Consider the following 23,271-nt stretch of genomic DNA (forward strand, 5'->3'; position numbering starts at 1 on the left):
CTTCCTTCCAAGGAGTGGCTGGTGGGTTTGACCCACCAGCCTTCTGCTTAGCAGCCAAGTGCCTTAGGCACTATGCTACCAGAGCTCCCTCATATCCATTAGGATGGCTATAATCAAAACATAAAATAACATGGTACACAACACACTTTGTGTACTCATTCATTAGTTGATGAACATTTGGGTGGTTTCCATTTGGGGCTATTAAGAATAATGCTGCTATGAATACTAGTCTGAATGTCTTTGGGCATATATGTTCATTTCTCTTGGGCATATACCTAGGAATGAAATCACTGGCTTGTATGTGAATTTTAATTTAACTTTTTAAGACAGTGAAAAATTGTTTTCCAAATTGGATGCATCATTTCACGTTTCCTTTAGAAATGTATGAGAGTTCTGATTTTTCCACATCTCCATCTCCATTTGTCACTTACTTTTTTGATTATAGCCATTCTAGTGGGTATGAAGTGGTATCTCATTGTGGTTTTAGTTAACGTTTCTAAAATGACTAATAATATTGAACATCTTTCCATGTGCTTATTATTCATTCATATATCTTTGCAAAATGTCTAATCAAGTGATACACCAATTTTTTAATTGGGTTTTTGTCTTCTAGTGAGAGCTCTTTATTACCTCTGGTTACACATTTTTGTTTTTGTTTTTTTTAAAATCAGAGTTATGATTTGCACATATAGCCCTAGTTTGTGGCTTTTCTTCTCATTTTCTTACTGGTGTCTTTGAAGCACAAACATTTCTAATTTTGATAAAGTCTTATTTAACATTATTTTTGTTGATAAATTATGCTTTTGATGGGTATTTATGAATTCTTTGCCCTACCCAAAGTCCAAAAGGCTTTTTCCTAAAACTTTCATAATCCTAGCTCTTACATTTAGTTCTGTGAACTGTTTTGAGTTAATTTTCATGTAAGGTGGGCGGTAATGGTTTAAATTAATTTTTGAATTTCAGTATCTGATTGCCCCAGCACAACTTGAAAAATTGTCACAATTTGAAAAGATTATCTTTTCCTCACCAGATTTTCTCAGTACCTTTATCAAAAATTGGGTGATCATAAGTATAAGGGTTATTTCTAGACCTTCAATTCTGTTCCATTGACTGTAAGTCCGTAATTATGCCAAAACAACACTGTCTTCATTACTGTTGTTGTTAGTTGCTATTGAGTCAGCTCAGACTCATGGAGACTTTGTGTACAACAGAATGAAACATTGCCCAGTCCTGTGCAATCTTCATGATCTTAGATATGCCCACCATTGCATCTGCTGTGTGTGTCCGTCTTATTGAGAGTTTCTGTCATTTGTACTCACCCTTTACTTTACCAAACATAATGTCCTTTTCTAGGGAGTGGTCTTTCCTAATGATGTTTCCAAAGGAGGGAAGACAGTCTCAGCATTCTCACTTCTAAGAAGCATCCCACTTTTATTTCTTCAAAAACAGACTTCCTCATTGTTCTGGCAGTCCATGGGATAGCCAATATTCTTTGCCACTGCAATAGTCAGTATTCAGATGTATCATTTCTTCTTATGTCTTATTTTTTCATTTTCCAGCTTTCACATGAATACAAGGCAACTGAAAATACCATGGCTTGGTTTCAGGCACATCTTAGTCATAAAAATGACATCTTTACTTTGTGGAACTTTAGGAGAGGTATTTTGCAGTAGATTTTGTCAAAGCAATGCATCATTTAATTTCTTGACTGCTGCTGCTACAGATGTTGATTGTAGATAGAAGTAAAGTGAAATCTTTAACAATTTCAGTATTTTCTCTGTTTATCCTGATGTTTATTGGTCTAGTTTTGAATATTTTTGTTTTCTTTTTGTTGAGGTGTAATCTATACTGAAGGCTGTAGTCTTACCTTCAGTAATGGCTTCAAGTTAACTTCACTTTCAGCAAGCAAGGTTTGTGTCATCTGCATTTTGCAGGTTGTTAATGAGTCTTCTTCATCCAAGCCTGATGCTGTATTCATCTTCATGTAGTCTAGCTTCTTGGATTATTTGCCTAGCATGTAGATTGAATGTGCATGGAAAAAGGATACCACCATGGCACACACTTTTCCTGATTTTAAACCACAAAGTATCCCCTTGTGCTGTTCAAACAACTGCTTCTTGATCTATGTACAGGTTCTTTATAAGCCCAATTGAACATTCTGAAATTCCCATTCTGTGCAATGTTATCCTTAATTTGTATGATCTATACAGTCAAATGCCTTTGCATAGTCAGTAAAAACATGGGTCATCTTTCTGGTATTAATAGCTTTTGGCTAAGATCCATCCATCTTTTCATCTCCTTCATTCCACATCCTCTTCTAATCTGGCTTTAATTTCTGGCACTTCCCTATTTATGTACTGCTGCAACCATTTTTTAATTATGTTTAGCAAACTTAGTGTGATTTTAATGATACTGTTCAATAATTTCCACATTCTTTTGGATCTTTTTTCTTTGGAATAGGCGTAAACATGGATCCCTTCCACTTAGGTGGCCAGGTACCAGTCCTCTAAATTTCTTGTCACAGATAATTGAGCTCCTCTGGCATTGCAGCCATTTGTTGAAACATCCCAGTTGATATGCATCCATATACCCTAACTTGTTAGTAAGTCTTCCTAATTGAGTTTGATTACTGTTGCTTTATAGTAACTATTGAAATCAGGTACAGTGAATCCTCCAATTATACTTTATTTCAAAATTATTTAGACTCTTCTGGGTCCTTTGCACTTCTATACAAGTTTTGGGGTGAATTTCTCAGTATCTGCAAAAATATCTGCTGAGATTTTGATAGACATTGAATGGAAGCTTATAGATCAATTTTGGAAAAAGTGCTGTTGTGACAATATTAAGTGTTCCAATCCATAAACTTGAAATGTCTTTCCATTTAATGAGTCTTTTAGTTCCTGCCAGCAAGATTTTGTCATTTTCAGTGTAAAGTTCTGTACTTCTTTTGTGAAAGTAATTCTTAAGGTTTTGTTTTTGTTTTGGTGATAGTACAAATGGAATTGTTATTTTCATTTTCAAATTGGTCATGGCTGGAGGATAGAAGTGCTAGTATATAGGAAATAGATTATTTTAAATATTGATCTAATGTACCATGACCTAGTTGAAGTTGTTTATTAGGTATAATGTTGTGTGTGTGTGTGTGTTTGTATTCTTTAGACTTGTCTACATACATGATCATCTACATTCATGATCTTTTATCTCTGAATAAAGAGAATTTTACTTTTTTCTTTACAATAATGACACTTTTTTTTTCTTTTCCTTTTTCTTGCATAATTGCACTGGCTAGAACCTTAAATACAATGTAGAATAATAGAAGTGGAGAGAGTGAAATTACGTGTCTTATTCCTGTTATTACAAAAAGGCAACCCTTGCCATGGAGTCAGATCTGACCCACAGCAACCCCTCCTTCGGTTTCTGAGGCAGTATCACTACAGAAGTAGATTGCCCAACCTTCTTTCAAAATAATGTATGAAGTTAACTGCAGAGTTCTTATCAGTTTGAAGACATTCATTCTAAATTTGTTGAGAGCTTCTATCTTCATCAGACACTATATTTTGTCAAATGTTTTTTCTTACCCTATTGTGATGGGAGCTCTGATGGCGTAGTGCCTAAGGCATTTGACTGCTAACCAGAAGGTTGGCAGTTCGAACTCACCAGCCACTGTTTGGAAGAAAGACTGGGCAATCTACTTCCATACAGACACTGCCTTGGAAACCCAGGGAGGAGTCACTGTGAGTTAGATTCAACTCAATGGCAGTGTGTTGGTTTTTTGTTTTGTTTTGTTTTAATTGAGATGATCATATGATTTTTGTCCTTAGTTGAGAGGGTTTATTACATTACTTGATTGAGAATGACATATTGAAATCATCATTTTTGTTGAATTGACTCTTTCTTCTTCAATTTTGTCAATTTGTGCTTCATGTATTTGGGGAATTATGGTAGTTAAGGTTGTTGTGAACTTGGCTGGGCCTGGTCGAATGGCTGGGCAGCTGAAGGTAGGTATTCTCCATGGTGAGACTGGCAATCATTTCCATGGTGGAATCTACTGGAGCAGCTGAGTAGCTGCCTTAGGGATGTGGTCTGCTCCCCATGTATAAGGAAAAGGCTTGGGAATGCTCTGCAGCATTTTGACACACTTGAACCCTGCGTGTAATAAAACCAAGTCATTATTCAACAGCCTGCCATGCCCTGCTGATCTCGGGACTTCTTCTAGACTTGAATTAGTGGTCTGCCATGTTATTTGGTAACATTGGTAGTGTGCCTTTTTCCTTGACGACCTTGGGCTTGACAGCCTCAGCAGCCAGCAGCTATTTGAGTGAAGCAAAGCCTCCAGCTTCTGTGGGCCAGGAGCAGGAGGCAGAGTGGAAGCCTAAGGTTGACGGGCTTCCACCCAGCCCCTAGAGCTTGGCACTTTGAACTTGGACTTAAAGCCTCCAAAATTGTAAGTGAATAAACTCCTGTTTGTTCACACCATCTCATTTGTGGTATATTTCTGTCAGAGCAGCACTAGGTAACTAAAACAGGATTTCGTTGCTGAGTGCTTATATGTTTATAATAGCTATAGCTTCCTGATGAGTTGACCTTTTTTTTGATTATAAAATGACTCTCTTTGTTGTCTATTAGCATTTCTATCTTAAAGTCTACTTTGTATGGCCATTCTGTATCTCGTATTTATCAATTATAGTTAACCGTTTGCATAGTATGTTGTTTCAGGCTTTTTACTTTTAACTATTTGTGTATTTGAATGTAAAGTACATCTCTTATAAATAGAATACACTGGATCTGGTGTTTTTGCTTGTTTTTGGTCTGGTCTGACAGTCTTTCCTTTTATATTGGAACGTTTACTCCATTTACATATAACTGTTCATGTGGATGGATTTATGTCTGCCCTTTTGCTGTTTGTTTTCTATGTGCTTCATCTTTTTTGTTCCTCTTCTTCACTACCTTCTTTTCTGAGTTATTAGTAGTTTCTCTGGATAACAATATGTATTTAATTGAAATAATATTCAAACAAGTACTAACTTAAGTAAAATAAATCTCTCTCCGGCCTCCTTGGTGCCAGTATTATCATGTATACTATATCTTACATTATAATCCCAACAATGCAATTTTATGATTATTGTTTTATGCAATTGTCTTTTGAATTACTTATGAGAAGAAAACAGAAAATATATATTTACATTGTATTTTTTATTTACTTACATAATCACTAGTGCTCTTTATTTTTTCACTAGAGTCAAGGTATTTTCTGGTGTCATTTTCTTTCAGTCTAAAGGACTTCCTTTAGTGTTTCTTACAAGGCAAGTCAGCTAACAGCAATTTTTTTTCATTTTTATCTTGAAATAGCTTTATTTTACATTCATTTTTAAAGGGTAGTTTTTCTGGATATACTATTTTTGGTTGACATTTACTTTTCTTTCATCACTTTGAATATGTAACCCTATTGTCCTGTGGCATGTATTATTTCATTAACAGTCACCTGTTAATGCTATTGAGGTTCTCTTGAACATGATGAATTGTTTTCTGTTTGATGCTTTCAAGGTTTTCTCTTTGTCTTTGACTTTTAGCAGTTTAACTGTGATATAGTCATAGTGCAAATCACTTTTTATTTATCTTGGAATTTGTTGAACTTTTTTTATTTATATATTAACATATTTCATCAGAATTGGGGAGATTTCAGCCATTGTTTCATCATAGAATTTGTCTTCTCTTCTTTCTTTTTTAGGGCTCCAGTTACATATACGTTGGCAAGCTTGGTGATGCACCACAAGTCTCTGAGTCTTTTATTTCCCCTCTGTTCTTCAGATTGGATAATCTCTTTCTATCTGTTTTCAAGTTCACAGCTTCTTTCTTTTACCAGATTAAGTCTTCTCCTGAGCCCTTCTAATAAATTTTTCATTGCAGTTATTATATTTTTGAACTCCAAAATTCCCATTTTGTTCTTCAATCTTTTTATGGATAATCTCTATTTGAAGAATTGTTAAATTTTTTGTTAATTCCTTAAACATGGTTTCCTTTAGTTTTTTTTAACATACTTATAATAGTTGATTTGAAGTAATCTTTTGCCAAGTCCAACAGTACTCTCTCTAGAGTTGATTTTGACTATTTTTTTTCTATGTATAGGGTGGCATTGTTTTTAATTTTATGTTGAAAACTTAACCCTTTAGATAATACGGCAGCCCCCCACAGGTGTTCTTGTGGTTGCTGGATTTTTGTTACTATTTGCTAAGTAACTTTCTCAGACTAATTTTGTCTTTCCTGCAGTGTGCAACTGCTGATGCCTTTGTTTTTCTCCCCTCCACCTCCCACCCAATTGCCCCTGAATCAGCACAGTTTAATGGTAAGCTAGTGTTTGGTTGATTGTTACACACTTTGAACTAGTAAGACTCCTACCATTTCCTGATGGACCTGTGTGTGGTTTGTATAGCATGTTAAAAGTTCAGTTTTTAAGTCTGTCCTGGAATTTTCCTCTTTACATAGGCCTCATGTTCAGCCAGAGATAAATAGATAGGTAGGGACTTCTCCAGTCCCTATCAAGTGTGTGTACACCTTGCACCTTACCTTCCCTACCTTGTTAGAATTTCTGTGCCTTGAAGCCATGGATAGGAGGAGATGGGAACAGCTTCAGGCTGAAATACCATAGACTCCCCCTGTTCTTAACAAGGTTTAATAATTTTTTTAAAGTAATTACTTCTCAATTTAGTTGTATGCCTTTGGTCAGTTTTCATAGTCTTGAAATGATTGGTTTTTGTTTTGATGATTTTCAGAGTTTTATCATTGTGTTTTTGGAATAGAGGATTTCCTGAGCTCCTCACTCACCTATTCTGGAGGTCTTACCATCAGCGAGGAATTCTTGATTCTTTAAGACACAGAATTTTTTGAAATAAACAAAGACTAATGAAAATAAATAAATACAACAGAGATGAGGGATACAAAAGCCATAGTTCTTGGATTTTTCAAGAACTAGGGCATAAAGCAGGAAAAAATAGAATTTAGAAATAGCTTCTTTTCTCCCATGTCTTTTTTTTTCTTTAATTGTGATTTGGGTGAAAATTTAGAGCAAATTCATTTTCCATACAGCAGTTCACATACAATTTGTCTCATGACATTGACCACAATTTATCACAATGTGACAGCTCCTCTCCCACTTCCTCCGGATAGTTACCTCTTCCCCGTGTCCATCCCTCTGTGCACTCCTGCCCCCTGAGCTGTCTCCCTGTGGATAAGCAGCCCTCTTTCTCCCACGATTGTTCTCTCCAAGGAGTGTATCTACCTCAGGTAAATGTTCAACTCATATGCCTGTCTTCTGTTTGGTTGGAAGCCACAGGTGTGGGTTCAATTCCAGACCTGAAGGGCAACTAGGGGCCATCGTCTCAGTGGTTCCACCAGGCTCTATTGGAGCAAACCTGATCTGTCCCCTTTTTTTTCTCCATATGATTTTGAGTTTTGTTCCACATTGTTCTCCCTCTCTATCCAGGATCTCCTACATAGATTCCCTTCCAAGTAGTTGACATTGGTAGCCGGGCACCATCTAGTTCTTCTGGTCTCATAGTCATATATAGGCTGCAGATAGGATGGTGTATCAGTCTCTAGGACTAATTGTTTCCATCTCCCATGTCTTTTGAGAAACCAATAGTGCATACTATTACAATAGTGCATACTGTATACAAACAGAAACCAGAAGTAGGGGGTGATGCTCTGGGAGAACAGATTAAGTTTAAAGGAATGGGGAAGGAACAGGAAAGAGCAATGAGGAAGGAAAAATCAAAGTTTTCTTGTGCTGTTTCATCATCCTTTGTACAGTTGTTGGGAACTATTCAAATAGGCCAGATTAACAAAGTGATGGATTAAGGAATTACAGAAACTCTGCTGAAGAGAAATACTATCAGCTTTCCTCTCAGCTTAACTTTAGGAGAGAAACAACATATAAATAAGAAACTATGATAAATATTCAGAATAACTAGGGAGCTGACTTGAATATAACAAAGTTCCTTGGCAAAAGAACAGAATACATTGGACAGTGACTGAAAGGAATGGAAGAAGGCTGGTATAAGAGAGGTGCCAAATATAGTCTTCTCTGAATTGACAAATTTTTTTGTCCCTGTACATCTGGGTTTACTACCCAAAGTCAAGGTTCTAGAGTAAGAATATGAGCAACATTAGATACTCTGAGCCATATATTTTCACCATTGCTGGACATGTGATATGTGGTTTGTTTGAAAGAACAAGGTAATCTTCCTCACTCCAATGTAGGATTATTATATTGCTCTTTCTACAAAGGGAAAAATGAAGTGATTCAGCAATGGATGATAATCCATGGAACAAAAACTTATAGCAAGAAGGACCTTAGCAACCATAGAATGTGCCTTCCCTATGTTCCAGATATGAGATTGAAACATGAGACTCTTAGAGGTATTCCAAATACCACATGATTAATGGCAGTGATGAGATTAAAACTTGGAGTGCTTATGCTGCTCCATCAAACTGCAAAAATACCTATTCACTGCATGAGGAAACATTCTTTACTCAACCAGCTTCAGTGTGTCTCAAAACCAAACTCACTGCCATCAAGTCCGATTCATAGTGACCCCTCCTTAGGTTTCCGAGGTGGTATCTCTAAGGAAGTAGATTGCCCAACCTTCCTTCCAAGGAGTGGCAGGTGGGTTTGAACCTTCAGCCTTCTGGTTAGCAGTCAAACTCCTTAGGTACTACAGCACCTCTCTAATAACCCAAAATATAATTTAAAAAGGCAAACCCTGGAACTGGACCAAAAATATTTAGCAAAAATGTATTTATCTCTTCACTGATCCAGAAGTCAGAAGTAATACCTGATTTGATTGGGATTTATACTTCTGTTTTGACCCCCTAGTGCTGCTCTAACAGAAAATACCATAAATGGGGATGGCTTGAACAAATGGATTTATTCTCCTACAGTTTAGGAGGCTAGAGATCTGAGTTCAAAGTGCCAGCCCTAGGAGCTAGGTGATAGCCCCTTGACCTTGGGCTTTAGCTCTGCCTTTTGCTCCCAGCCCACTGGAGCTAGAAGAGTCTTTATTTATAAAAGAAAAAAAAATTGTGATTTGGGTGAAAGTTTACAGAGCAAATTCATTTTCCATACAGCAGTTCATACATATTTTGTCTAATGACATTGACTGCAATTTTCTGCATTGTAACAGCTCTCTTCCCAGTACCTCCCCATAGTTACCTCTTCCCTGTGTCCTTCCCTCCATGCACTCCTGTCCCCCGAGTGGTCTCCCTGTGCATACACTGCCCTTTTGTTCTCCCAAGATTCATCTCTCCAAAGAGGAATGTATCTACATGATAAAAATGTTCAGCCCATATGCTGGTCTTTCATTTGGCTGGAAGCCACAGGAGTGAGTTCAATTCCAGACCTGAAGGTCAGCTAGGGGCCATAGTCTCAGGGGTTTCACCAGGCTCTATCAGACCAGCAAACCTGTTTTTTTTTTTTTTTTTTTTTCATAGTTTTTAGTTTTGGTCTACATTGTTCTCCCACTCTGCCCAGGATCATCTACACAGATCTCCCTCTGAGTGGTTGACAGTAGTAGCTGGGACACCATCTAGTTCTTCTGGTCTCATGGTCATGTAGGCTGAAGATTGCATGGTTTATAGAGGAATCTCTTAACTCAGGCAGTTGTTAAGGCTGACAAACCCAAGGTCAACAAGTAAAATGGCACAGTCCAAAGATATGGAGCAGTACGGCAGGACACTAGTTCAAATCCAGAAATAGTCTCATGACAGGCAGAGAACATGACAGGCCATTGAAATGAAGATGCAGCCAAATGCAGGATCCAAAAAACTCAAGACCTTTCTCAAAGTGTCATCTTATATACCTTAGGCAGCTACTCAGCTGCTCATAGCAGATTCCACCATGGAGTTGATTACCAGTCTCCTCATGGGGAATAACTACATCCAGCTGCCCAGCCAAGTTGACGTATAACTTCCACTTTTCCCAAACCTTCACTTTATGTCCTCACTTTGTTCTTTTCCCCTGTGTCTTTGCGTGCAGTGATACCCCGGTCAGAAACATTTGCTGAGCACCTACCATGTGCCATGTACTGCCAGAAGTGGGGTCCATACTTATGATAAGTGCATCCTATCCATAGTAAGCTTACAATCCAGTGGTGCCTTGCCCTTGTTGAATTTACTTGACGTTTGAACAAAATTGGAATTATTTTCATCTCACACCCTGAATGTTTTCAGAGCTTGTCGAACCTTTACTTTAGGCGTAGATTGACAATCTCTTTATAGCATATCTCCAGATTAATAAGTAACTCACTGCCATCAAGTCGATTTTGACTCATAGTGACCCTTTTAGGACAGAGTAGAACTACCCCCATGGGGTTTCCAAGGTTGTAAATCTTTATGGAAGCAGACTGCATTATCTTTATCCTGCAGAGTGGCTAGTGGGTCCAAACCACAAGCTGTTTGGTTAACAGCCAAATATTTTGACCAATTCCACCATAAATGTGAAGGAGAACTCATTAGAAGTTGACCAGCAATCACAATAGGAAGTCCTGGAGAGAGCAGGAGAAAAATGTGGAATAAAACTTAAAATCATCAGAAAGACTAGGTTTACTAGTCTGATAGATACTAGTGAAACCCCCAAGACTATAGCCCTTAGACACCATTCGAGCTTGGAAATGAATTCACTCTGGTGGCTCAAATTTCAGCCAAGTAATAGTCCTATAATGTGAACAATAACAGGAAGGTGTGCACTTCTTACAGCAATCAATAAAACAAGATCAAAAAGGGCAAGGTTTTCCCAGGGATAAATCTCAGAGGACAGAAAGAAATAGGAAAGTAGGAATGGGAATGGTAAACAGAAACGTATACACCAGGAGGAAGTGGGAAGAATGCTGTTACTTTGTGGGGATTGCAGTCAATGTCACAAAACAAAATGTGTATGAATTTTTCAATGGAAAACAGATTTGCTTTATAAACTTTGACTCAAATTACAATAAAAAATTAAAAAGCAAAAAAAAGTTGACCACCAAGGAAAGTCCATGATGTTATTTACACATTCAACTGGTTTTCTGGGCCAAATAATGCAGCCTACAGAGCTCAGGTCCTTTTCTGCCTCCTCCTTACCTTTCTCCTGGGGCGACTCTCCCAAGGGGATGCAAAGATGAAGTCTCACTTTGTTATCTTTGGAAGTTTCCATCTCTCTTTGATGAAATGATTTAATCAGAAAATTTTGGGGGTAATTTTGACAGAGAGAGAGAAAGAGATGCTAAGAGGAACACAACAGGGAGATATGATGCATGCAAGAGGTAACACTGGATGGAGTAGGACACTGAGAAAAAGAGAAGGAGGCATCTAAGCATAGAGATAGGATGTTGAGATGGAGGGACACTGAGAAGAAGAGAGGGGATAGAGAGAAGGAGGGCCGCTCATGGAAGGGGAAGAGTTAGAAGGACATCAGCAGTTGAGTGGATGTGGCAGGTGTACACATGCACACAAAACCTTAAGAGGAAAACATGCAGCAAAATTAAAAAAAAAAAAAAAAAAATCCATAGGGACAGAAAAAGCAGAGATAGATGGAAGGAGAGATCCAGTCATAGAAACTCTCCCAGTCATATTTATCCTGTTCCAAAAAGGTGTTACAGTTCAACAGAACTATGAGTTGGTAAGGTGATTATTTTTGAAAAGAAGAAAGCGTGGAAGACACCCAGTGGTAAATGGAAGGGAAGCAACTGCCGCCAGTTAAGTCACTGCCTTAATCACAGTTGAAATCCTCTCTTTGGAGAGCAGATAAATAGAAATCCTCATTAGACTTTTAGCAAGGGCATACTTGGTGTTGGGTGCTGAAGTACAGCAATTTTACCAGGAAAAGTTGCTTGAAAATAGGTGAGTTAATAGGAGTTACTTCCCTTTGTTTATAAAATAGCTTTAAAATTAAGTTTGGGTATTCTTTTCTGTGGCTCTGTTGGTTGGCAGACTTTGTTTTATAGCCCTTCAGAGAGCAACTGCCCTAGGAAGCAGTTCACTGTGGCTATGGTGGAACACTTAGAAACCCCACAGTACACAGTGAAAGGTTGTTGTTAGGGCCCCTACTGGAGACCCGATGCCTAAGCCATGATAATCTTGTGAATTTCAGTGGAAACAACCGGACAGCTGCCCCTATCACCCTGCCCATAGAAGAAGTCCTCCAGACCCTACAGGACTTAATTGCCTACTTCCAGCCCCCAGAAGAAGAGATGCAGCACGAAGACAAACAAAACAAGCTCCGCTCGCTCAAAAACAGACAGAATCTTTTCAAGGAAGAGGTAAGCTAGAACAATCTAATAATTGTAATTCTTTTTTATTCCAGAGCTAATATGTCCCCATGACTGCAATTTAGCTTTGCCTCTCTGCATTACATAGTTATTAAAGAGCACTACAGAATAAGAAAGAGAGGAAACTGGGGGTGGTAGGAATAAGTTGGAAGCTGACCTTCTCTCTCAGCCACCCCTGGTTACATTAGTGATGGCTGGCACGTTCAAACCAGATTACATTTTGAATCTTCACTGCCACGTGTGTTACCCAAAATCCATTTTCTGTAAATCTCATGTGTTAGAGCATGACATTGGCTGTGATCCTCAAATTTTAGGAGACATCAGAATTACCTAGGAAGCCTGCTTGGGGTGGGTGGGTGGGGGGCAGGGGACCCAGGTTCCACCACATCAGAAATGCCTGTGAAGCTGGTTTGAGATGATGCTAGGTCTTATGGTAAGACCTTGGGCATGTAAGTCACTTGGAGGTACCATGGGGAAAAACACTAACTAGGAACTGAGGTGCCCTGGCTCCAAGTTCTGGCTCTTCCTCTGGCTGTATGTGTCCTTAGACAAGTCATAGCTTTCTCTGGACTTAGATGTAGTGATTTGCACCAGTGTCATTGTACTCTGTTCACTATTCCCACCACCTCATGCCTGGGGCAGAGCCTGTCTAGTGAGCACTTAATGAAGTGGGACATGGAACCAGTCCTGCTTATTCTGAGCTGAGCAGACTTTGGATTGGGGAACATTCTGTGTGTCTTACAGGATAATGAACTCCATGAGCCATCTCCTTCCTACCATTTAAGAACAGCTAAGTACAGAAGTTACTGTTGAGTGGCATAGGATTGTAAATTACCTGAGAAAGTAGTTGAAAATCATCTTTTGATTGTATTGTATCTAAATTCCTTCCTACTTTTCCAGAAGGAGGGAAGCAAGCAGGGTTGTTTTGTATCTGAATGGAATTTCTTGAGCTGATTTGAGATGTAAAGGAAAAAATAGATACTATATCCAAAACTGTTACTGTGTGAGTCAGAACCGTTTCATACCAGACAGAAAGCAGGCGTTTGTGAGAGTCATTTACGCTCCTTATTCTTCAGAATGTCCTTGTATTGAGCTAAACGTGGGGCCAAACCCATCAGAAGAGATTGCTGACTCACTCCCAAAATGGATGCTATTTAGGTCTATAAGGCATGAAAATGCATATTATGTTTTTAGGAGGGAAAAAGTACAAATCTAACCAGCAGAATGGAGATTTATTTGCATATCAGTGTTCTCAGCTTTCAAAGGTGAATGCTTTGAGGGATGAAAGAGCAAAAGGGACGTGCTTTTGCAATCAGGAATTTTCACTTTTTCCCAACTCTCTTCCACAGGGAATGTTGGCCCTTGTGTTAAATTGCATTGATCGGTTAAATATCTACAATAGTGTAGCACACTTTGCAGGGATTGCAAGGGAAGAAAGTGGCACGGCCTGGAAAGAAATTCTGAACCTCCTGTACAAATTACTGGGTAAGTACATGGACAGAGCCTTTCCCCAGGCGATTTCCAAGGGTGGGTATGTATTGGATTTTCACATGAGAAACCAAGGTTGCCCTCTAGCCTCATGCTTTGGAGTCCTTTTATTGACCATTTGGTTCTAATCAGCTGTCAACTCAAAAACCAAACCAAACTCACTGCTTTCGAGTCGAACCCAATTCATAGCGACCCCTCCCTGGGTTTCCAAGGTGCTATCCCTACATAGATTGTCCAGTCTTCCTTCTGAGGAGTGGCTCGTGGGTTTGAACCGCCAGCCTTCTGTTTAGCAGTCAAATGCCTTAGGCCTATGCCACTAGACCTCCCAGCTGTCAACTGGTAGCTGTTTATACATTCCAAACTTGGAACACAAGGTCAGGTAGCGGTGAGTGGAAACAGTTAGATGGAGGTCAGTTTGCCATAACCACCTCTGAAACCATGAACAGTTACTTTAACTCTCTGAGCCCCAATGTCCTTATCTTTAAAATAAGGGAGCACGACAAGAACACGTTTATAGTGCCTTCTGGTTCTAAAAGCCTGCGACAACCTCCCTACATTTTAAAGGTGGTGACTCTTAAATTTTCTGCTTGTTGGCCAGTCATGATTCTTGCTACTTTTATTTCACTTTGTCGGAAAGAAAATGGGGGATGGGAAGAGGAGAGTCAGAATGTTTCAGTATTCAGCCTTTCTTCTTGCAACACTGTGTTGGTGATATTTTGGTGTCTACTGCAACAGAGGCCAGCACTTAGACTCAGGCCACCAATGTGGGGAAGGTAGGCAACGGGAGAACAGTATCAGCCTGGTAGCCACCAGTGGTTGCTGAGATTCTGTAAAAAGGCAGCCCTTTTGGTATGTGGCATTTAAAGGAAACTCACAGCAAGTTGAGCAGGCTAGTGCGGAGCCCAGAGAAATCAGTCTGAGTCCTCTCACAATGATAAAGATCATATTGATTGATTACCATTACACTATGTGACCTTGTAAAGTCTCTTCCAACTCTCATGTTTTGTAATGCTACAGCTCCTTCTCAAAAGTGATTATCATAATTATTGCTAATAGTTACTGAGCAATATGTGCCAAGCAGGGTAACATCTCTTCTTAATCCTCAGCAACACTTGGTGGAGGTGTAGATTCTGTCATTAATCCTTGTTGTACTGATGAAGAAGCTGATCAGAGAGGTCATAACTTGTTTTAAGATCATACATGTAGTAAGTGATGAAGCTATGGTCTGAGGCCAGGCAATCTGCTTAACCACCTTGCTGCAGCCAACCTGAGAAGCCGATTAAGGACCCAACTGAATTCTGCTCTCCACTGACTGCTAAGGTAGAAAGCAGAGGCCCTGGAGAAAACCTTTCCTAACATCTAGCCCAGTTCCTGAACACACTGATAGCATGATAGGCAAGCAACGTGGGGCCGTGTGATTTATATGGACTCATTCTAGAGTAGTAGCTACTCTTTTCACATTAAAAAAAAAAAAAAAAAAAATCTCTGCCATCCAGTCAATTCTGACTCATAGCGACCCCTTTTGGGTTTCTGAGGTGGTAAATCTTTATGGAAACAGATTGCCCAGTCTTCCCTCTGTGGCATGACTGGTGGGTTTGAACTCCAGCCTTCTGGTTAACAGTCAAATGCCGTAGGCACTGTGCCACCAGAGCTCCTCTTGTGTTGACATATGGAAGATTATTTGGTCTAGGTGAGTAAAATTTTAATGAGAGCATATTCTTTTCCCCTCCCTTTGCATTACTGTCTACCAGTGGCTCTCAACCATGAGCAGGCACCAGAAATAGCTGGATGGCTGCTTAAAACAAATGATGGGTCCCATCCCTGGCATTTCTGATTCAGTAGATGTGGGATAAGCCCCAACTTGTTTACATTTCTAACAATTTCTCTGGTTATGTGTATATTCTTAAACAGGCGACCAAGCTTTGAAAACCAGTGTCAACTACTGGTGCATTTTAGATATTTCAGAATTACATGTTTAGTTTAACATACTCATTAGTTTAACCAACCAGCTATATTCATTTGAATGCTTGCCATTAACACTAAAATGTAGTACATCTCAAACTAGATTTAAGAAAACATTGCGAGAAGTGGAGTTCTTTAATTGGTAACCAAGCAGGTGTTTTTTTCTTGCTCATCACTCTCTGAAACAATTTTATTAATTCATTTGGCTATTTTATCTGTTGAGTCAAAGTTTCATGAAGCAGAGAATTGGCTTGCCACCTTCTCCACTCTCCTTTCCCCAGCAACTAGTCAAGTGCTGGTGTATAAAAGATTCTCCAGAAATACTTGTTGAGTTGAGTGAATGAATGCTGGATTTTTACTCCTCTAAATATAGAAGTGTAGGTGGTGTAGCTTGGCAGATAATGGAAAGCTCAGTGGTTTGAACTTACCAGCTATTCTGTGAGAAAAAGATGTGGCAGTCGGCTTCTGTCAAAATTTACAGCCTTGGAAAACCTATGGGTCAGTTCTACTCTGTCCTATAGAGTTATTACAAGTCGGAAATGACTCAGTGGTAATGGGTTTGGTCTTTGGTTTTAAAAATAGAAATGGTTAGGGGAGGGGAAGACTGTCATTCAATTCTTTTTAGTTACTAAGCAGGGGAAGTATTTCACAGCTTACCAAGTTATTATGCCCATCACTGTGTCCTTTAACCTATGTAATCAGCTGTTTTCTTATTTTCAGCTGCACTCATTCGTGGAAACAGAAACAACTGTGCTCAATTCTCCAACAACCTTGATTGGCTAATCAGTAAATTGGACAGACTAGAATCTTCCTCAGGTAAGGCCTGATAGGAATCTTACAACCAGAGAAGGGAACGGTTTTCTTTTTGCCCTTGTTGTAAAAAAGAAAACAACAATGAATTATTTTAATAATTCTCTTTTCCATTGGATTGAAAATAATACTCAAATAATTGCTTCAACAAAAAGAAATAAAATCCTAAAGCTCTCTGTTACTCCTTCAACTTCACTTAAAAAATAACTCTAGCCCATAACAATCCTTTTTTTTTCTGTGGAAATTTTCACTTTGTCCCTTCATCTTCACTTCCTAGTTCCTTGAACCTTTCCCCTGCCCATGCTTCCTCAATTCCACCCCATGATACTGGCCTCCTCCTACTGCTACTTACACTCTTACTCTCTGGGTTTCTAAGCTTTCTGTCCAAGTTGCACTCCTAACTATTATGGTTAGAAGCAGTACTGAAAGATGACCATGGAAGGAGCGGAAATGATGATCATCACTCAGCCCCGGAATCACCCTTCACATCGTGTCTATAGCCCTTTTTGGTGATGAGTGACCACATTGCAAGGCTCAGTAATGGACTTTCTGGTGCTCAGTGAATATGATAGCTGTGGGCCCCTCCTGGGACACTTAACAGTTTTCATACTTTTCTTGTACTCTGTAGGTGGCAGATACTCTAACAGATAGGTCAAGTGAAGTTCCCCAAGGACCACTCACCTACATATATGCCTTGTTAACCCTATTTCTTCTTAAATACCTCTTTTCATCTGCTGGATTATCTTTGACGGTAATTTTTGGCAACCTTGAGAAAAATAAAGGGACCTTTTCTCAGTGACACTAATGAAGATCTTGGCCAACAAGTCCCTTTGGATTTTTACCTTTGTATGTGCCAGGCCACAGGGGTCACAAGTTACTTTTTCTTAAGCCTTCACTTAGTGTAGAAAACCATCCAGTGTGCCAAGAAGAGGTGGCAGAACTGCCTTAATGTTTATAACTATAGCTTTTAACTTATGGTTTCTTTGCTACACAAGTACATCTAAAATAAAGGTAATTTTCTGGGTGATTTGTGGAAAAAATAGTATTTGGGCAACACCCAGAATATTTTCTAAATCACTTGAGAGACTGTTAGCACCTATAGTAAACTGTTTCTTTGCTTGTATGTTCATTTTTAATTAAGAGTTGTTTGGTTTGAACAAATTAAAAGTTTGATTTTATAGCAATTCTTCTATATTGTGACATTAGAAGGGTTTTGTTCAGGAGAAAGGAGATACCATTAGTCCTAAATTAAACTCACCTCTAAATTACAAAGTGGTTGTGCCCCCCCCCCCCCCCGGAAACTCCTAAAGTCTACCAGAGATGAATACATCTTCTTTCTGTGTGGAAATAGTTCATAGATTCAAATAATTGATGATATTTCTGTTCCCTCTGGATGGGCTTTCATTCTGAGGTTTCTGAATTATGTTCAGTTCTGCACTTATTTAATGTCTAACTGACTTTTGTGGTGTTCATGTAGGTATCTTAGAAGTATTGCACTGCATCTTGATTGAGAGCCCAGAAGCCTTAAATCTGATAGCAGAGGGTCACATCAAGTCTATCATTTCACTGTTGGATAAGCATGGGAGGAATCATAAGGTGAGTATGGAAAAACAAACCCCAATGGTAACTGCTTTTACATGGTTCTTCCTTTCTGGCACTTGATAACTCATTGTATGTGACTGTGAGAGTATTAGCTACTCTTTGTCTTGGCTTTGATAAATACCTTTTGAAACTGGGGTTCCAAGAAACCCTTCCTTGCCTAGGAGTACTCTTCAAGCCAGACAGCCACACTGGATCTTAGATGGTCTCCCTCAATTTCCACCTACCTCCCCAAGCTCTGGTGTTAGTCAGCTCTGATTCATGGCAACCCCATGTATAACAGAACAAGACACTACTTGATCCTACACCATCTTCATGATCCCAGGTGTACTCAAGTGCATTGTTGCCTTCCAACCTAGGGGACTCATCTTCCAGGATCATATTATGCAGTATTGTGTTGTGATCCATAGGGTTCCACTGGCTCATTTTTGGTAGTAGATTGCCAGGCCTTTTTTCATAGTCTATCTTACTCTGGTAGCATAGTGCCTAAGGCACTTGACTGCTAACCAGAAGGCTGACAGTTCAAACCCACCAGCCACTTCTCGGAAGGAAGATGGGGCAATCTACTTCCATAGTGATACTGCCTTGGAAACCCAAGGAGGGGTCACTATGAGTTGGGTGCAACTCAATGGTACATAACAACAACAACAACATCTTAGTCTAGAACCTCTGCTGAAACTTGGAACCATGGATGACCCTCTTGTTTTTTGAAATGCTGATGATACAGCTTCCAGAGTCATAGCAACATGCAAACCACCAAAGTAGGACAAACTGACAGACACAGACAAATGGTGGCCCCAAGCCCTGCTCATCATTAACCCTTAACACACAGCTCACTGTGTGGATCACTCAGCTGGGCTTTGTACAAGGGCCAACTACATAGAGCTGACACCCATCCTAGAGTCTAAGAGCTTAGGGGTGAAACAGCTTCTCGGAAGGAAGGTTGGGAAATCTACTTCCGTAGTGATACTGCCTCGGAAACCCAAGGAGGGGTCACTATGAGTCATATCTGACTCGACAGCAGTGCCTGCATAGGGAAGATATATAAGGATCTGATGATTGAAATAGTGTAGAAAGTCTTAGCAATGTGCCTTACTGTTAAATGAAGTGAAAGGTACCAAGAGTCAAACGAAGTCAAGTAAATGAATCTCTGCACAAACAAGTGAAAGGACTGAAACTGACAGTTTCACTTTTTGTTACAAAATAGCTATGTGGCATTGGATCTCAGTTATTTCATCTAGGAAATGGAAATGATGCCACTTCTACTTACTAAAGGTACTAAAGGTGCAGAACGGTATCAGTTTTTTTTTAATTTTTCAGAGTCCTAAAATCTCTAGTTTTATGAAAGTTTGTCTCTACAACACAAAGACCTATCCAAAGTATTCAATATCTACATCATACATGGGGACTACTTCACTAGCTAATTAATTGGCAGGCAAGGCACTCAAAGGCTGCAGGAGTCTATTTCAAGAGCAGATGGCATGATCACACATGAGAGATGACAGCTGTGTTCCTGTAGAGCAGAGGAAACTCAGCTGGGCTGCTGGCCCTTGCCCACCCTCATTTGGGGGAGTGTACATTTGAGCATCTCAAGGAGTCCAGGAGGATGAACCTCTACAGTATTGCATAGATGATAGGCATCATCCTTAGGAAGCAGAAGAGCCAGGGTCTTAAGCCCTTGTGAAATTGCTTGGCAATAAATAGAAAGATACATGTGGAGTCTGTAATTGCGTTCCCAAATGTGATAAATCAAAAGCAAGACTAAGACTCCAGCTTCTCCACATCCTGACATGCTCCCTTCTGTCTTTGAAGTCTCATAAGAATAATTGGGAATTACCCGGGTAACACCTGGTGTGAGCCTAGAGCTACATGCAAATGTCAGAGGAGCTTTTTGACTGGATACTTGCTCTTACTTGGTTTCCCCAGAGGCTTTTGTATATGATACCACATAATGCATATAGGTTATGGCTTTGGTTATGGCTTCTTTCAGCCAAAAGCCACAGAGCATTTAATGGATGTCATGTAGTGGCAAGTTGATTATCACCCAGCCCATTTCATAGTTGAGGAAACTGAGACATAATAAGCTCCAATCCTTTTTTTGGAATCATATCTGATCTGATGCTATATCCGAGGTACTGGCAGAGTAGTCTTTAGTCTTGCAGAGACAATACAGTTTGAGAAATTCTGGCAGTGTAGTACAAGTTGGGCAATGTGATCTTGGGACACAGAGTCTCCTCAAAGATGTTCCCTTTGTGTCTTCTGATAGATTTTGGGGGGATGGCTTGTTTGCTGTGCATTCAGATCCTTCCTTAGAGATTACCCAATGAGGTGGCATATTGTCAAAGAGAAATCTGGCCTCAAATCATCATCAGTGGTATCTGAGGTAGCTTCTCAAAGAATGTGCTGAGTGCAAGTCAGATTTCCTTTGCAATGATTTACCTTTGCTTAGAAAATGCCAGGGTAATGTGTTCCTGTTTATATTGCTCTGTCTTCTGAAGTCCTAGGATTTCAAAAATCTCCATCTCATTCAGTCAGTAGTCTATGAAAAAAGTGACAAAAAAAAAAAAAAAAAAAACAGAATTTTAGAGCTGGAAAGGACCTCGAGGTCCTCTATCAATAAAACAACAAACAATAATATTAATAATGATAGCTAACACTTAATTTGCGCTGACGAATGCTAGGTACTGTCCTAAGTGTTACATTCCTCTTCTTTCATCTTCACTATTACTCTTTGAAATAATATTATTAGAATATCTACAGAATCAAAGCAAAGCTGGAACATGGGTCCTCAAATGCTAAACAACTTGCCAGAGGCCACAAAATTAATTAATGACAGTTCAGGACCAAAGTTGAGGTTTCCCAACTCCACATTTACTATGGAGTCCAGGAGTGGGTATAGTCAATTAACACACTCAGCTGCAAGGTGAAAGGTTGGGGGTTCAAGTCCACCCAGAGATGCTTCAGATGAAAGCCTTGGCCATCTACTTCTAAAACACAGCCACTGAAAACCCAGTGGAGCACAGGTCTACTCCAACACACATGGAGTCACCATGAGTTGGAATTGACTCAATGATACTTGTTTTTGAAGTTTAATTTCCTTTCCCGTGTGTCTCAAGCAGTAGCTGTGAACACTTTCTTCACGGTCCCCATGTTCTATGAGAATACATTTAATTTTGTGTTTTTATTTTTATAATGATTTAAATATAAAACTCTTCACAGTGCACATTTCACAATTAAAAGACATTTTCATAGAATAAGTTAAATTAGTGTTTCTCAGACTGGAGCTTGGGGATCTCCCTGAGTCCATAAAAGTGGTCTTTAAGGGTCTATGGTTGTTGTTGTTGTTGTTATGTACCATCAAGTCAGACCTGACTCACAGAGACCCCTCCTTGGGTTTCTGAGGTAGTATCACTACAGAAGTAGATTGCCCAACCCTCATTCTGAGGAGTGGCTGGTTGGTTTGAACTGCCAGCCTCCTGGTTAGCAGTCAAGTGCCTTAGGCACTACGCAACCAGAGCTCCTTAGGTCTATGGTAGTTTTCCTTTAAAAAGAGTTTATATTTTTCTTGGGTTTGTGAGGCCTCTTCCTGTTCCTTGTCACCTCCAATCACATGCTTAGAATCATGAATATATACGAGTGACAATTATTATACCCTCCTGTCTCTAAAATGTGTTAGTTGTTGGCTATATCCCTTCCATAGAAATCAGTGCCACTGATCAAATTTGTATAATCATATTTGAGGTCATAAATATGAGGAAAGAGCACAGTCTTTGGAGTGAAAGGGGCACGAGTGGGATGCAGTGCCCACAACTCATTTTCTGATGCATTTGGCCCTCTGACCTCTCATTGACTTTGCCCCTGCTGATCCCTCAACATCCCTCCCTTTCTTCTTTTCCAGGATCCATCCAAATCCTACCTGTCCTTCAAAACTTAATTCCAACATCACTCCTTCCGTGTAGCCTTCTCTGATTCTGTTTGGCACAGACTTTCTCTCTTTTATCCTTATACAGCTTGTACTGTTTTAGTGCCAATCTGCCTTTTAAATCATTACTGTTGATGTCTGTGCCTCTCATAAGCTGTGTGTCTCTTCATGGTAGAGAGTGCTTTTGTAATCCCATAGCACCAAGCCCATATGCTATGCATGGTAGGCATTTAGCTTGTGTTTATTAAGGGTTTAATAAATGAATAAAGGGAATAAATGAATAGAGTCAGAATCCACTGCATTCTCACCTTGAACTGTTGGAAAATCATATATGTTTCAACCTCGTTTCTACCAACCATCGGAAAATCAGTAATAAGAAGCACACTTTCTGTGTGAGTAACACTCATTTCATTGTTTGGTAAAAGGAACAATTGTTGGACATTTTAACATTCCCTCTGCAGTTTTCTCATGGAGTAGTAGTAAAGGTAAAATAAGCCCTTTTGACTTACCCTTCACTCTACCTCATGCCAAATGTTCGTTGTTCATTCCTTGTTTCACAAAGGATTTGCAGCTGTCTGTGAGAAAACTATGATAAAAGAGTTGTATCATTTCTCCCCTGAAAATGTAAACCAGAATCAAAGGTTTAGCCTGAGTGAGGGGGAGGATAGAATGCAAGTAAGTACGTTGCTAATTCCCACATAGTTACAATTTAATTTTGTTAACTAGTTTTTAGAAGAAAAAAAAAAAGTTGCCATCTGATGACGCATTCCCAGTGACCCTGTGTGTCACAGTGGTATGTGCTTCATAGGATTTTTCAGTGACTGTTTTTTCAGAAGTACATTGCCAGGCCCTTCTTCCGAGGAGCCTCTGGGTGGACTCAAACAGCCAACCTTTCAGTTAGCAGCCAAGCTCATTAACTATTTGCATCACCCAGGGACTCTATTGTCACAATAGCTCCATAAAATTGGCTTTGAGTTTCCAGGCAGCCAAGGTGAAGTAGAAGCATTCCCAACCACCCACTTATCATCCACAGGAAGAACAACATTCATTCCTTGGGGATGGCTTATCAAATAGAGAACTTGGTATCAACTCACACAGTGAATACAGCTAGAGTGATTTTTTGTGGAGTTTCTTTTATAGATAGTTGTTGTTGTTGTTGTTTGCCGTCGAGTCGGCCCCGACTCATAGCAA

At 39.5% G+C, this 23,271-nt stretch overlaps 1 protein-coding gene across 1 annotated transcript in view; it reads left to right on the plus strand.

The window, feature by feature from the left end:
- RYR3 (ryanodine receptor 3) overlaps positions 1-23,271 on the plus strand; it is a 585,899-nt gene that overhangs the window by 172,888 nt on the left and 389,740 nt on the right. The window contains exons 13-16 of the mRNA XM_007940521.1: positions 12,122-12,290; positions 13,649-13,784; positions 16,470-16,565; positions 18,037-18,155. Coding sequence (XP_007938712.1) covers positions 12,122-12,290; positions 13,649-13,784; positions 16,470-16,565; positions 18,037-18,155 — 520 coding nt within the window. The remainder of the gene's footprint in view (positions 1-12,121; positions 12,291-13,648; positions 13,785-16,469; positions 16,566-18,036; positions 18,156-23,271) is intronic.

The sequence above is a fragment of the Orycteropus afer genome, unplaced genomic scaffold (genome assembly GCF_000298275.1).
Source record: "Orycteropus afer afer isolate SDZICR_OR568_19922 unplaced genomic scaffold, OryAfe1.0 scaffold00068, whole genome shotgun sequence".
Classification (NCBI taxonomy): Eukaryota; Metazoa; Chordata; class Mammalia; order Tubulidentata; family Orycteropodidae; genus Orycteropus; species Orycteropus afer.